Source organism: Haliaeetus leucocephalus, unplaced genomic scaffold, assembly GCF_000737465.1.
Source record: "Haliaeetus leucocephalus isolate CR32 unplaced genomic scaffold, Haliaeetus_leucocephalus-4.0 Scaffold273, whole genome shotgun sequence".
Taxonomy (NCBI): Eukaryota; Metazoa; Chordata; class Aves; order Accipitriformes; family Accipitridae; genus Haliaeetus; species Haliaeetus leucocephalus.
The window spans coordinates 2,856,140-2,869,308 of NW_010972709.1; the positions used below are offsets into that span (position 1 = coordinate 2,856,140).

Below are 13,169 nucleotides of genomic sequence, written 5' to 3' on the forward strand. Positions count from 1 at the left end.
CCATGAAAGATTCCATTTATTTGGGGCTTTTGAAATTAATCTTCCCTTTTCTTATCAGAAAACACAGACTTTACACCATTTGGTTTAATAGATTTCCTCAGAGAGAAATGTTGTCCATCAGATACCAGCATTCTTTATTGGCCTTGTTTGAGAGAAATCAAAATCCAGCACAGATGGTAGAGAAAGCACAGTTCAGCTTTGAACAGCTGAAACATTTCACTAGTAGTTTCAGGAAGGAATTCTTCTAGATGGTAATATGAAGTCAGAAGGAACTCTGAATTATTTTGAGGTCTGCATGTTTTTAACACTATAGCTCTCAAACTGACCAAGCCTTGATGCCACATTTACTAATAAAACTGATCAAAAACACATGCCAAGTACTCTAAAGAGACTAAGCATCAAACTATGCACTTAACAGCTTGACTTTAATATACACTGGTAAAGATCAATTAAATAAATACAAGTATGATGACTGAGTAGCTTCGTAACTACCACTCTGTTACGATGGACACAGGTAATTATCTTTTAATAGAAATAAATGTTCAGGTAAGCCTACAATATTTAGTATCAATGACCACCATAAATCATCAAAAAAAGTCAGTCTGAGAAGAAAGAAAATAAGACAAGCTAGCAAGGATCATAATTACCTCCTCTAGTTTTCATTAGTAGAGCCATTCATCCTTCATGCTCTGACAACCCTTCCTCCTGGTCTGCCTGTGCTAGACCTACTCTCTAAGTACTGCAAGGTCATGCAATGATCCTGTTCTGTTAGGGTGAGGACTCAGTCGTTTGCAACTCCAGCATGCTGGAAGAGCAAGGAGCTGCTGAAGGTTTTGCTCCAGTGGGTTCCCTTATCTCCAGGTTAGGAGTGCCCTCTATTGGGCATAGGCATTACTTGAGATACTACTAGTCAAAAAACAACGTGTACCTGTTTCTGAAAGGGTATCTTCCCATAGAAAAAAACAAACAGCTCCACCCTTCCAGATCTGGAAAAGCCACAATTTTCAAAGTGTTAAATCAAAGAAGCCCCAGAAATAGCTGGTATATTTACAGCCTTGTAGACCTGTTGATGCTCAGGCTAGGTTCCAGCCATGCTGAGCTAAAGTTTAGGAGGAAATAACAGTATTCCAACACTGAGCTGTTTTTGTTTTCCCTTCTCAGATTAGCACATCTACTTAAACTGTAAGCTTTTGCTGTTACTTATAGAGGCAAAATAAAGCCAATGATAGCTTGAATGCAGACACAACACCCGATTTGGCATGGTGGTACAACTCTGTTCTGTGAAAGCTACTGTCTGGCAAAGACCCATCAATTCCTCCAAAAGCTGGAGAGTTTAAAAACAGCTCAACTAGTAATTTCTGTCATCTTTGCCAAGAGCTGCATTAATATTACCTTCTTCTGAAGGCAAGGATAAAGAGATCTGCCCTCCCACATGGCCCAGAGATAACCAATACCTTAAAGTTACTCAGAGACAAGCCTATAACCCTGTTCAGTATCCAGGGCCAGAACCAAACAGAAGCAACTCCAGAGCCACTGCTCCAGTCTCCACAGATGTATGCAGCCATGTACCAAAACTGTCTTGAGTTCAGATACAGAATTATTCCTCACTTACACAGCTTCAAGTATCAGGTCCTTATCTTCCTGCATCCTCACCACTTCTATTGCAGTTAAGAGCCTGGAGAGCCCACATGCCATCTTGTGAATTCCTAAGGAAGCTAACAGATGGCAAGAAGAGTTGCTTCTCTCACTCGTGTCCATGTAGTACTGAAGGACAGAAGTTAAAGTGATCTACAATCTGATGCCACTCTAACATCTTAGGACACCACCACACACACTCCCCCAGCAGGGTATTATACTAGAATCAGATACTCATACCTCTGTAAGATAAATAAAAGAAAACTTTTTATTCAGTGAAAAAGAACAGTTAATTTTAAAAAACATATTTTCTTCCCCCTGCAGTTAACAAGCTATAGTATTGACAAAACTTTCTCTTTTTGGCTACATGATAGAATGTTCCATTTCAAATAAGAATCATCAGTTCATCCAGCAAACAGAAGTCCTAAAAAGGTAAGTTTCCATAGTTATCTTCTAGTAGAATAGGACCCAACAGCCAGGGAAGAGGCTCTGTAAGAAGCTTCTATGAGATCACCTAGTCACCCTGACCAAAGAGCCTTTCACCTTCTGTCTAGGGAGGTCAGCTGAGAGTAAAGAGGTTGGAAAGTCTACAGCAAACCAGGCTTTTCACATAGTTATGTGGATTAGAGTATTACTGAAACATTCTGTCAATTGTTGACAATTCAACATGGGGGACAGGGAAGACAGCAAGGAGTTCAGAAGAAAGAGCTAGATTCTCCTTCCCCCACAGTACATTGCTGCTAAGCATTCTCATCTCTATGGAACACATTTTGTATAAAAATACTCCGATTTTGACTCAGACTTACTGAAGGAAGCCATCAACCCTAGCAGAATAATCTCTAAAAAAACTGTTATGAGGGGAAAAAGAACCAGAGACAGTCTACTGAAAACAGCCCTTGATTTCAACACAGAGCAGGGATTCATTTGAGAATGCAAGAACTTGGAGAAGGAGAATCTGTCAACAAAAGCCTCTTTTTGGAGGACAAAAGAAACTAGCAGAGTTTTTCTGGAGCAGTGCTACAGCAAGATCAGCAAGAGTACAGCAAACCAGCAACTCTTACTAGGAATTGTGCATAGAAGGCACATTTAGTAAGTTTTTACACTTATGCCAAGCTACCCTGCAAATAAGATTGTTCCAGCATCAGTCAAACTTTACTCATTTTCCTCCTCTGATGTGTTATTAATGAGTTGTATAGACTTATCTCTCCCTTTAGGCACATCACAGTTCAGGACATGAAAGTCCTCACACTTCCCCGGATGACTGCTCTGCAGATAGGACACAATCTCAAATTAAGGGCACACTCTCCACAAGCTACCAGGTGGCCACAAGGAACAAACACAACAGACACATCTCTGTCCATGCACACTTTGCACGTCCTTTCCTCTTGCAGGCGTCGGAGCTGTTCTTCTGTGCTCATCCGAGACTCATCTTTACCAAAACAGAAAAAAAAAAAGCCCAAACTGTTAGTATTATAACAGCTCCAGAGTGCCAGTCCTGTCATCTTAGGAAGTCACACTGCAACTTGCTCATCATTTTGTTTAGAGACTGACTGTGAAGGCGGCAGAAGTACCTCTCAGGCAAATTTCATTTAAACTGAAAAACTACAGCTATTATAAGACTCTGGCTTATCTACACAACAATCAGCTTATCTACACATGCTGGACTGAGCAGGGACAGAAATCAACATCTTTTTACTGTAATATGTAAGTTATCCTGATAAACCAAATTTTTTGTATAAGTCTGCTTCACAGTGGAACTCCAGTTCCTGAATAAGGGTCTCTATGTTCAGTTACCATTCAAGCTAGCACACATTCCCCTTCAGGATTAAAAAAAATAATTAATATAATGACCAATGACACCATTACTATCAAAATCATTCCAATTATGCCTAGGCTTAATTTCACCACCACTGTAAGCCCAGTGCACCTGATTCCTTTTGTCGCACAGGTTGCATTTCTTCTCTTGAACTTGATGTTTCAGTCTCTCTCTGAACAGCATCTGTATAACCAGGAAAGAAGATGGCATTAAATGCTACCCCTTTCCTCCCTCTTCAGGCAGTGCTGTTTAAAAAGATGAAACATCCTGGATTTCAGTAGCCTTAGGTTAAATGCCTCTACTCCACTGTTAGCTTTACACACTCAGCCTGGTGAAGCTGATGTTCTCAGTGGTGCTTCAGTCGCTATGTATGTTAACCTCCCTACCAAGACATGTCCACATCACATCATCTCCTCAAAGCCAGTTTATCTATCAGACAGCAGGAACCATCAGCTGCTCATTCCTGCTCCTGTGCTACTATTTAATCACACTTTTGGGGTTGTGGAAAACTTTTTTTTTTTTGCCTTAGCTGAAGAGATGGCAGACCATGATATGGAGACAGGAGCTTTGGAAAGCAGGCTTGCTACCACAGAAAGTCTGTGTGGAACTGCATCTTCAAATAAACTTCACTTGGCAAACAGACTCCATAAAACAGATAACACAAGACAGATGTAGATAAGGAGAATATACATTATCTAAACAAACAAAAAAGTATGGCTATTTCTGATCAAGTCATTGATTCAATTTTAAATAGGCCTGAAGTACTCATCCATCCGAGAAGCCTTGCTTCAGACAACTGCCTCTGTCTGCATCAGATGTGGAAGCTTGTGGACAAATTCACATCATGCAGCTGTCTGCTACTGCAGGTCTAGGGGCAGCAAAAAATATCGAGGATATCTACACTACAGCCTATTGGAGGCAGATATAGTTACTGATATCCCAGTAATCACAGCTCCTTCAGATTTCTTTAAAGCAGAACCTCATTGTCAGCCTCTCAAAAGAAAGGCAGGCTTGGGTACATTACTACTCTTAGTTCCAGCCTAGGAAGAGAGAAGGCAGACCCGCAAGACAGCCACAACAGTGCTCAAGATGAAGTGAATAAGAAGTTAAACCAGCACCAAGAATGTGGGTGTGCGAGTCAGGCATACCTCTCCTTTCCTCTGCACTGCTGCTCTCTTCCCAGTCTGGTTGAAGCAGATGAGAAACCAGTTCAGCCTCAGAAAGGTAGAAAGTCCCAGTCAGCATGTATTTATTCTCTACCAGGTTAGCCACACACATGGGGTCAAAGCCCATCTGCAACACATTCTGCACTACGGTAAACTGATCCAGAGAAGGAAGAGCCTGCAATTTCCAGTTCCTCAGAGGATCTGTAAAGCAGTGAGCAGATACTTTATCAAAAAGGCAGAACTTTGGGCCAGAAGTATGCCACTCCCTGAAGCTGTTTATATATAAAGTGGCATCAATATATTCTAGAATATTCCTCAAGCTATATAGATAGCTAGATCAACAGCCAGATTTAGAGTTTTTACTTCCAATCATAATTCACAAGAAAGTCAAAAGCAATTTTGTAAAAGCCAAGAGACTAATTTTGGATGGTTTATTCCACTGTATCTGTGAACAAAGTCTCCCATGTTTGGCTCCAGTCCAGAATCCTTATCTTTGTTTTCACATCCCAGAACAGAAGTCTTGAAACTGCTTTCATGAAGATCAAGTGGAACATCCCAATTGAAGTCTCTCCTACCTCATAATCTAGCTCAACCATTCATCAGTAAAGACAGAAGTGGGAAATTCAGCTGGCAGTCTGTTCAAAGGCTTAAATCTCTCAAGCTCATCCTATCAGATAGGCTTTTCAAGAGAATGAGAAAAATCAGTTTTTCCACAGTTATGGGAGCCAAGTTTCACCTACTTGGATTTCCAGGAGCAACTGATGTATGGGAATAGATCCCCACAATCAACACTTTCACAAACAACTAGACCCTCTAGCTTTTCTCTGGTTTCCTATCAAGTATGTTTAAAATGCTGTAGTGTGAAAGACTCTGCAGACAGACAACAACATCAAGAGCATGCACAAGTCAAAGGAAGGTTAGGCAAGCACCCAAAAGTCACATGGTTATCCAGACTAGCTTAATGTCTCTGGTCTTAGACTGAGAGGTCTCATAAGAGCAAGCAATTTTGCTTCTTGTGCTAGAAACCATTTCCTAAAAAAAAAAAAAATGAAACAGTTTCTAGAACATCAAAACATCTTACAAGCACCATGTCTACAGAGTGCAGAGTAGCTGGGGTGGGGTAGGAGGAATAAGACTACACCACTTTCAACAGAACACAAAACACCATGCAGTTATAGCACTGACCTTGGGAAGCAGGGGAATCCTGTTCAGTCTGATCCCAGGAATCTCTCTGAAAATGTCACAAGATAGTCACAAAAGAGAAGCATGTGTTCAAAGCTCCCCCTATCTACCAACCCCCCATACACTATACACAAAATATTCATGACTCACTGGAGATAGCAGGGTGCTAGAAAAGGACTCCTGAACACTGCTAACAAATTCTCTTCCCCTTGACCGCAATAAAAATTCACACCTATAATTAGAAAGATTTAAATACATTAGTACAGGAACTCCAGTGAAAGTAGCAGTAGTTTGAATTTTAGAAGCAAAGGGTGCTATCGGGTTGAGCAAACTTCTATATTTATTAAAGATGGAATATCATGGTCTTCCCCCCTCCCCCCTCCTTGCATGAAGGGCAATAGTAAGAGGCTCATGATTTCCCCCCCTCTTAATTCAGTCTTTATGTTTGGCCCAAGTTGAGCTCAGTTGCAACATCCTTTGGAACAGATCACAGGAAGTGTGACAGTTCACAGAAAAACACAAGAACTGCTGCAGAAAATAAGGTTTACAATATCTTTCTTTTTGTACCTCAGAGTAGTAAAACCAAAGCTGTTCTTTGGCATCAAAGAAAGTGATTTTAATTGATCTTTTAGATGGTGAACTAGATCAAATTAGAAAATCTCAGGTCTGAACTGTGCCATTCTACCTGAGCTTGAACATTCAATTTTGCTTTTAAAGTGAGAGGGTCTAAATATTTAGGCTTTGTCACTCTATTTGTACAGTTCTTTTCTAAAAACTAGTTACAGCTTAGACAACCATCATCCAGTAAGTTTCATCATTAACACAGAACACTCCAGTGATAAATCAGCCTTTGGAATAGAGATGTGGCAATGCCTGAGAAGAAGCCTAAAGGGACTACTGTCCTGGAGTCAGCAAACTATTTTAAGGGATAACATATGCAGAGAGACACGACACACATCAACTATTTTTTGGGGAGGGTGGAAAGGGAGAAACAGGAGAGGAGAGGCAGTTGAAGATAGGATGATAGGCTTTCATGCCAGTCTTTGGTTCTTCCACACATGAGGGGATAGTAGGAGGAAGGCACTTTTGGAAGACAGTACAGACTAAGTGGCCAACCTAGAAACAAGTTTTCTATCTTGACCCACTACTAGGATCTGAAGATGGTCCCTTGCTGTGCAACTTTGACCTTGAGGATTCAGAACCTTTCTCTTGAGATTTCAGGGATTTTCAGAAGGTTACAGACTATTGCAACAGTTTATGTAGTTAAACATGATTGAACATACCTGACTAGCTTTTCACCTGCTTTAGCTAGGTAGAAAAACCTAGAACTAAGCTAATAACAGAGCCTGGAAGCAGCACATATTACCGGTACACCTGCAACTCATTTGTCTCTCAACTGGGGGTACTTCTATCTTATGAAAGAAGAAATCACAGTGTGGAATGCATAGTAATCTTTTGGTCTTGCTACAAGGGACATATGTCAACCAAGACTAACTTACCCTGGATACCATTTGGCATGTTCCCTCCAAGGATCATCTCCAAATGACCAGTTCCTCACACCTCCATCACAGTAAAAACACCTCACTACATCATCTTGTCCTGAAAAAGACATCAAGAGATTATTTGACACCTGAGACATCATGTGCTCTACTAGCCCCACATGAGAACCTGGGGAGATATTAAGCACAAAACACAGGCTACTAGACGGAGCTGATGAGCACATGACAATTTACCAATGCTGTGCAAGTTGTATAGGGGCAGGAAATCCAATGGGAGTTTGAACTTCCAGAGCTGCAGCTGGATGAGATGATTCCAGAACTGGGTCACAAGCTAACAGGCAACACGCATGTGAGCACCATAGCTCCTGTGTATGCACATACCTATCCAATCCCTTCCTGTCTGCATTTAGAGTAGAGCTGTAATTAATTATACCTATGAACATACTTTGTCTCCTAGCCACAATCTGCCATAACAAGCAGCAAGCACAGTCAATGTACACAGCTTCCATCTCATAGGTATAAGAATTTGCCAAAGCATGCTCCCAGGCTACCCAACCTGCTACTGTGCTTTTCTTCACAGAAATCACAGGGGGAAAAAAAAATAAAGCCAAACACAGTTAAGAACTGCCTACAAATGCCCTGCCCTAACAGCAATGAAGCAATGTTAGTAAAGGCTGCCAGTGAGTTGGGTCACAGACATGATCTTCCAAACACTCTCATGTTAGAGCATTGTTTGGCTTAACTCGAGTGCTCAGTTCCAGGGTTCTCCTGCTCAAGTGACCACAGAAAAGTGCCATGTCAGACTACTGCTGCTGCCTAATGAGTCCCCAAAGTAACTATCTGTGCTGGGCTTGCAAACAGCTGCTCTACAAATGATAAATCGAGTCCAACACAAAACACACAGGTTTTTAGCTGCAGATGCTGTTTTATAGTTTATTCTGTGTTCCTGGCCATGTTGGTCTTTTGTGTGCCTTAAAAATTAATAAGACAAAAGCATATAATGCTCTTCCATTTAGACATGCATACTGTTTAGCCCCTGCCACTGTGCTCCAAGTAGACAGGTACAGATTCTTAGTATTAATTGGATTTATAGCAAGATCCAGGTTATGCAGTTTGAGTGAAAATCTTGCAGAAGTAAAGAGACATACTAGCTAACTAACCAGTCACTTCCTCTAATTCAAGCTAAAAGACCAGAAGGTCAGTTATTTAAGCAGGCTTTCCTAGTGCATGTCATTCACCATGTTGCATCTCAGCTTTTTTCCAGCTGTCATAACATTTAAGGCTCTTTTTTACCATTCCCATCTTTACCAACAAACAGTACTTAAATAAGTGCAGAAAGGGGCAATTCAGTTTTACTTCAGGAATGAGAGCGTGAGGTGTTTGGGATACACAGGTTTATTTCTGCTAAAGGGAGCTTTATTTTATGGACCCTGCCTGTCACTTCCTTCCACATCTGTTTGATATGCAAATACAAAACAACTGGATTCCTTCATATGGAAGAAGTCACACTTGCAACACACAAATACCACTACATTATTAACTTTCAAAAAAATAGAAGGAATTTAACATACTGTAAATGTTTCCTCCAACTGGTCAATCTAGGGAGGAATACTTGTTCAAACCTATTACCTAGCCAGCTAAGCCTTCTCAAGGGGAAACAATCATGTTGTATTGATATTCACATGCATATGATAACAAGAAATATTGCCTGTTTTCCTCAAAGCAAGATGTATATTTTTTTATTTCTCTATTATAAGTCCAGGTCCTTATGGCAACAAGCCACAGTGACAGCCAAATGGGCTGACTACCTACAGGTTGCACTCAGATTTGTTTTTGAGAAGATAAGGCTTCAGTGCAAGACAGAGCTTATACAAAACATGACATGCCAAGTGCCTTGAATCCTTTTAGAAGGGCAAGTAATAAATAGGCTCAATGGATCTTAAAGCACACACTTTTCTGCCAGTAGAACATCTGTTAAAACATGTCACTTTTGCCACTCCTGCTGGTAAGGGAATTGACTTACTAGTGGACCCCTCAGTACCCAAACAGGAGTTAACATAGAAGTAAATACTGCACAAGCCTCAAGTGAAACAGCTGAAGGAAAGATGTAGTTTCTAACTACACTACACATAACTTGCAAGTATTTGTGCAAGCAATAAAACATAGCAACACCTTCAAAAGTTAACTTGAGTAAGAATTAAACATTTCCCCAGGGTACCTACCTGTATAAAAGAATCCTGCTCTAGCCAGTTGCTCAGGATGCATGTCAGTGTATTGCGGCCAGTTCTGAAACGTAGATAGTCTCATCTCCTCTGTTACCATCTCTGGGTATTCTGGTTCATTGGGCAGGGCTGTCTCCTCACTGTCTATCCCCTGCAAAAGGCTGAGGAACTGCCCATCCACAGTGTCAAAGATTTCCTGAAGAGGAAGCATCTCTTGGTTCCCAACATCCTCACCACAAATGAATTTACAAGAAGGGAAGAACTTCAGGTGCTCCGCTATTGGGCAATCACCAGGTCTCCAGTCCTTCAGGACACCACCACAGCAGAAACACTGCACTTCATCTCTTGGGCCCACAAAGAAAAAGCCAGCCTTGGCCAAATCTCGGGCAGATACAGGTGAGGTGCCCGGCCATCGCCAAAAAGTCCTCAGTCTTCTTGCTTCATTCCTCATGCTGGCTTCAAACAGGTGGCAGCGGGCAGCCCTGCGCTCAGTCTCCTCTGTTGGTGTCACATCCCCCATGTTGTCGTTCTGAAAGAGAGCATGAGATAACCCAGAGCAGTCAGCGGGATTCCTGGTGTCAGGCAGCACTCACCCCGTGTTATTTGTTCCTCATCCCCGTGCGTATTCTGGAAAGCTCCTGGTCTTGACAAAGCTGAGCTTGTTTTGGAATTGCAGCCCAATCAGAGATCTGGTGCTCCTGTACTTTGCTGTTGAACTTTTGCTGAGTCCGCACTGGTGTCTGAAGGGAAGAGACCAGCACTTTCTGAGCCCCTCTGCCAGTTTACAGGAGAGATGCTTGTGGGAACAGATAGTGGAGGGGGAGGGCAAAACCTGTGCTGCCTCTCTTGCTGAGCCAATCCAGCTTTCAGCATCTGATGTGTGATAAATCCCCAGCCATATTTCTCAGCTTTTAAATTAACATTAAAAAGACTCCACTTTTTTTGCCCTAAAAAGATTTAAGAAGGCATGCCATAACAAAGCAGAGAACAGCCACACCCAAACAAATAGTGTCTCATGATGTTCATTTTGCAGCCAAACACTACACAGAATATCAGTAGATTTTTCATAACCTTATTATGCTAATTAAACAGTGACTGTATAGAAATATCTCTATAAAGGAGAACTTCTCCAGGACACAGACTAGAATAATTAGGTCCAGTTTCTATAGGGAGGTGTCCTTAAATCAAAGATTAGGCATTGTCTGCCTGTGCTAGTTCTGTGCAAAAGGAAGAGTGAAATTAAAGAAGTTACTGAGCACCCAATTATCCAACTCCTCATCCTACTTAAGGTAATAGCCCTTCCCTGTGTGAGTAAGCTGAACTGCAACTCAGCTGCTGCTTCTAATACTTTCTATATGGCTGGCAAATACACTTTCAAAAGGTCATACAATTACACAACTGAGAACCGGGATCAATTTAACTAATTACTCCAAAGGAATTCCTTTAGAGTGAAGTCACTACACATGTGACTACATGGTAGGTGCAACCAAATCAGTTTGGTTTTTTTTTTTAATTAAGTACCCTGAAAATCCCTTCACCATCTGACTCAATAGGTCAATTCATCCCAAGGAAATGCTAACTATCTACTGGTTGTCAGAGCTAAGCATTATAAGCACACAGACCCAAAAAAATCACACAGGCAAATATTAAATTAGGAAATAAAAAATACCCCCCCCCCAAAAAAGGGTATTTCAAAGCTGCTACATCATATTAAGATAATAGATAACTACTACAGTGCACTCTTGAATAGGCACACTGTAAAAAAAAAAAAACCAAGCAGAGACCACCTGTATAGCAGCAACTCTGCAGTAAACGCAGTCAGAGACTGTTAAAAAACACTCGGGCCTCAAGCATCTCTGAAGTACTATTCCTCTTAGTTAGCCACTGCAGTACATCTAGGGGAAAAAACTTACAGGGCACTTTAGTTGCAAGACCTGTAGCCAGAGTTAACAAATCTATCCTTCATAGGTATTACATATTTAGTGAGATTTTAAAAACAAAAGCAAGCTTGCTCAACCATATGCCTCTCACAGTAAAAGGTAGCAAGGAAGACAAAGTTCATTAGCAACTCAAATTTTCTTCTATAATCACAATCACAGAAACCAGAGTTGGAGGAAAAGAAGGCTCTAAAAGTTTTAGAAACTGTGCTTTAATACAATAGTTACTCAAGAACTATGTCACTGGTATAAAGAAAAACCCATATAGAAAGAAAAAACCCATTAGTCACTGATACACAGCAGAATTTGCAAGCTAAGCAAACTTACAAGCATGCAATTTTTTAGCCTGCACAGCAGATTTCACTCTCAGAACACAGAGAAGCAACAGAGAGACTTGCTCATCAGGCACAGCTCCACAACATCAGTGTTACTCCCATCTCGGGCCCCAACAAAAAACAAAGCTATTTTTCTTAAACTATGACAAATATTATTTTCCACCTAGAAGGTAACAGAATTATCTTAGCCTACTTCTACTTCGGAAGTACGCATCAGAGCAAGCTTCACAGCAAAACATAAAAAAAAGAAAATTAGTTTTTCCACACAAGTTTAACAGCTGAATCAAGCTTTTTTTAAGTAAGAGGTGCAACATAGGAGAACAAATATATTTCTCTTTTGTTTATGAAGAAACCCATTATGGTTTACATGCATTAAAGACATCTATATGCTCTGCAGAAGATCCATTAACTTGGCTAAAAAGGTCTCTAAACCAAATTCATATTTTAAATAGTTACAACACCAGTAAAAGCCAATATTATCCCACAATCCACTACTTACACCAACATATTATACTTCCAGAGCAACATTACAGCTAATATCAACAATTCCTTGTGACTAACACAATAAAAACTAAAAAACAAACAAACAAAAACATTAAAAAAAAGAGAAGAGAGAGACATTTACCTGCAATATGCTAAAAAAAACCCCAAACACTTTCAAGAAGTGAGAACCTCCCAACCCTACAAGCTTCAATCTAGCCTCTTCTCTTCTAGGCAATGCAGAGATCCTTCACAAACAAGCAGAAACCCTCCCAAGGTGTAAGTGACCCCACCTGACACAGAGGCCATTTCTAATGCTTCGTTTTCCCTGATAGGTTGGGTTTGTGCTGAAATTCTCTATTGGCTAAACAGTCTGAGTTTTTTCTTTATAAGTGGGAGTCACCAGGGAAAGGATAAACAGTTAAGCTCAAACTCCTTCCAGAAAATAACTGTTTGGGCCCCTAAAGAAAAAAAAAAAGTAATAATAACCAAGCATTGTGATCTTGTTAAAACCTAGCACAGTACCAGTCATGACATCTTGACTCCTGTGACATAAATATTGCAGTCCTATTTTGCTATAGTAGCTTTGCTCCTACATCTGTGATTTTTTTTCTTTAATTTCTACTGATACAATAACAGAGATGAACATAATCATAACGTGAAAGAAGACTGTCCAGATGTAAGTTATGACATATCAATTATGCTGGAGTATGTCATATAGGGGCATGACAGCAGTTCCCTATAAAGCAGGTGATAGCTCTCTTAGCCCCTGCAAATATGCTGTGACTCTATAATAGTATTATTTCTGTGTCTTTTTCAACTTGCTCTCACACGTGTTTTGCATCTTACAACTTTTAAGAAAATGTACTATAAAATTAACAGATAAATAGCAAAAAG

At 40.5% G+C, this 13,169-nt stretch overlaps 1 protein-coding gene across 1 annotated transcript; it reads right to left on the bottom strand.

Moving 5' to 3' along the window:
• Window positions 1–2,861: 2,861 nt before the first annotated feature.
• BIRC7 (baculoviral IAP repeat containing 7) lies at window positions 2,862–9,971 on the bottom strand. The gene is made up of 6 exons (XM_010569524.1): window positions 9,521–9,971; window positions 7,299–7,398; window positions 5,950–6,031; window positions 5,803–5,848; window positions 3,563–3,634; window positions 2,862–3,064 (listed from the first exon to the last, which is right to left on the bottom strand). The coding sequence occupies exons 1-6, from the start codon at window positions 9,969–9,971 to the stop codon at window positions 2,862–2,864; spliced, it is 954 nt and encodes a 317-aa protein (XP_010567826.1).
• Window positions 9,972–13,169: the final 3,198 nt, after the last annotated feature.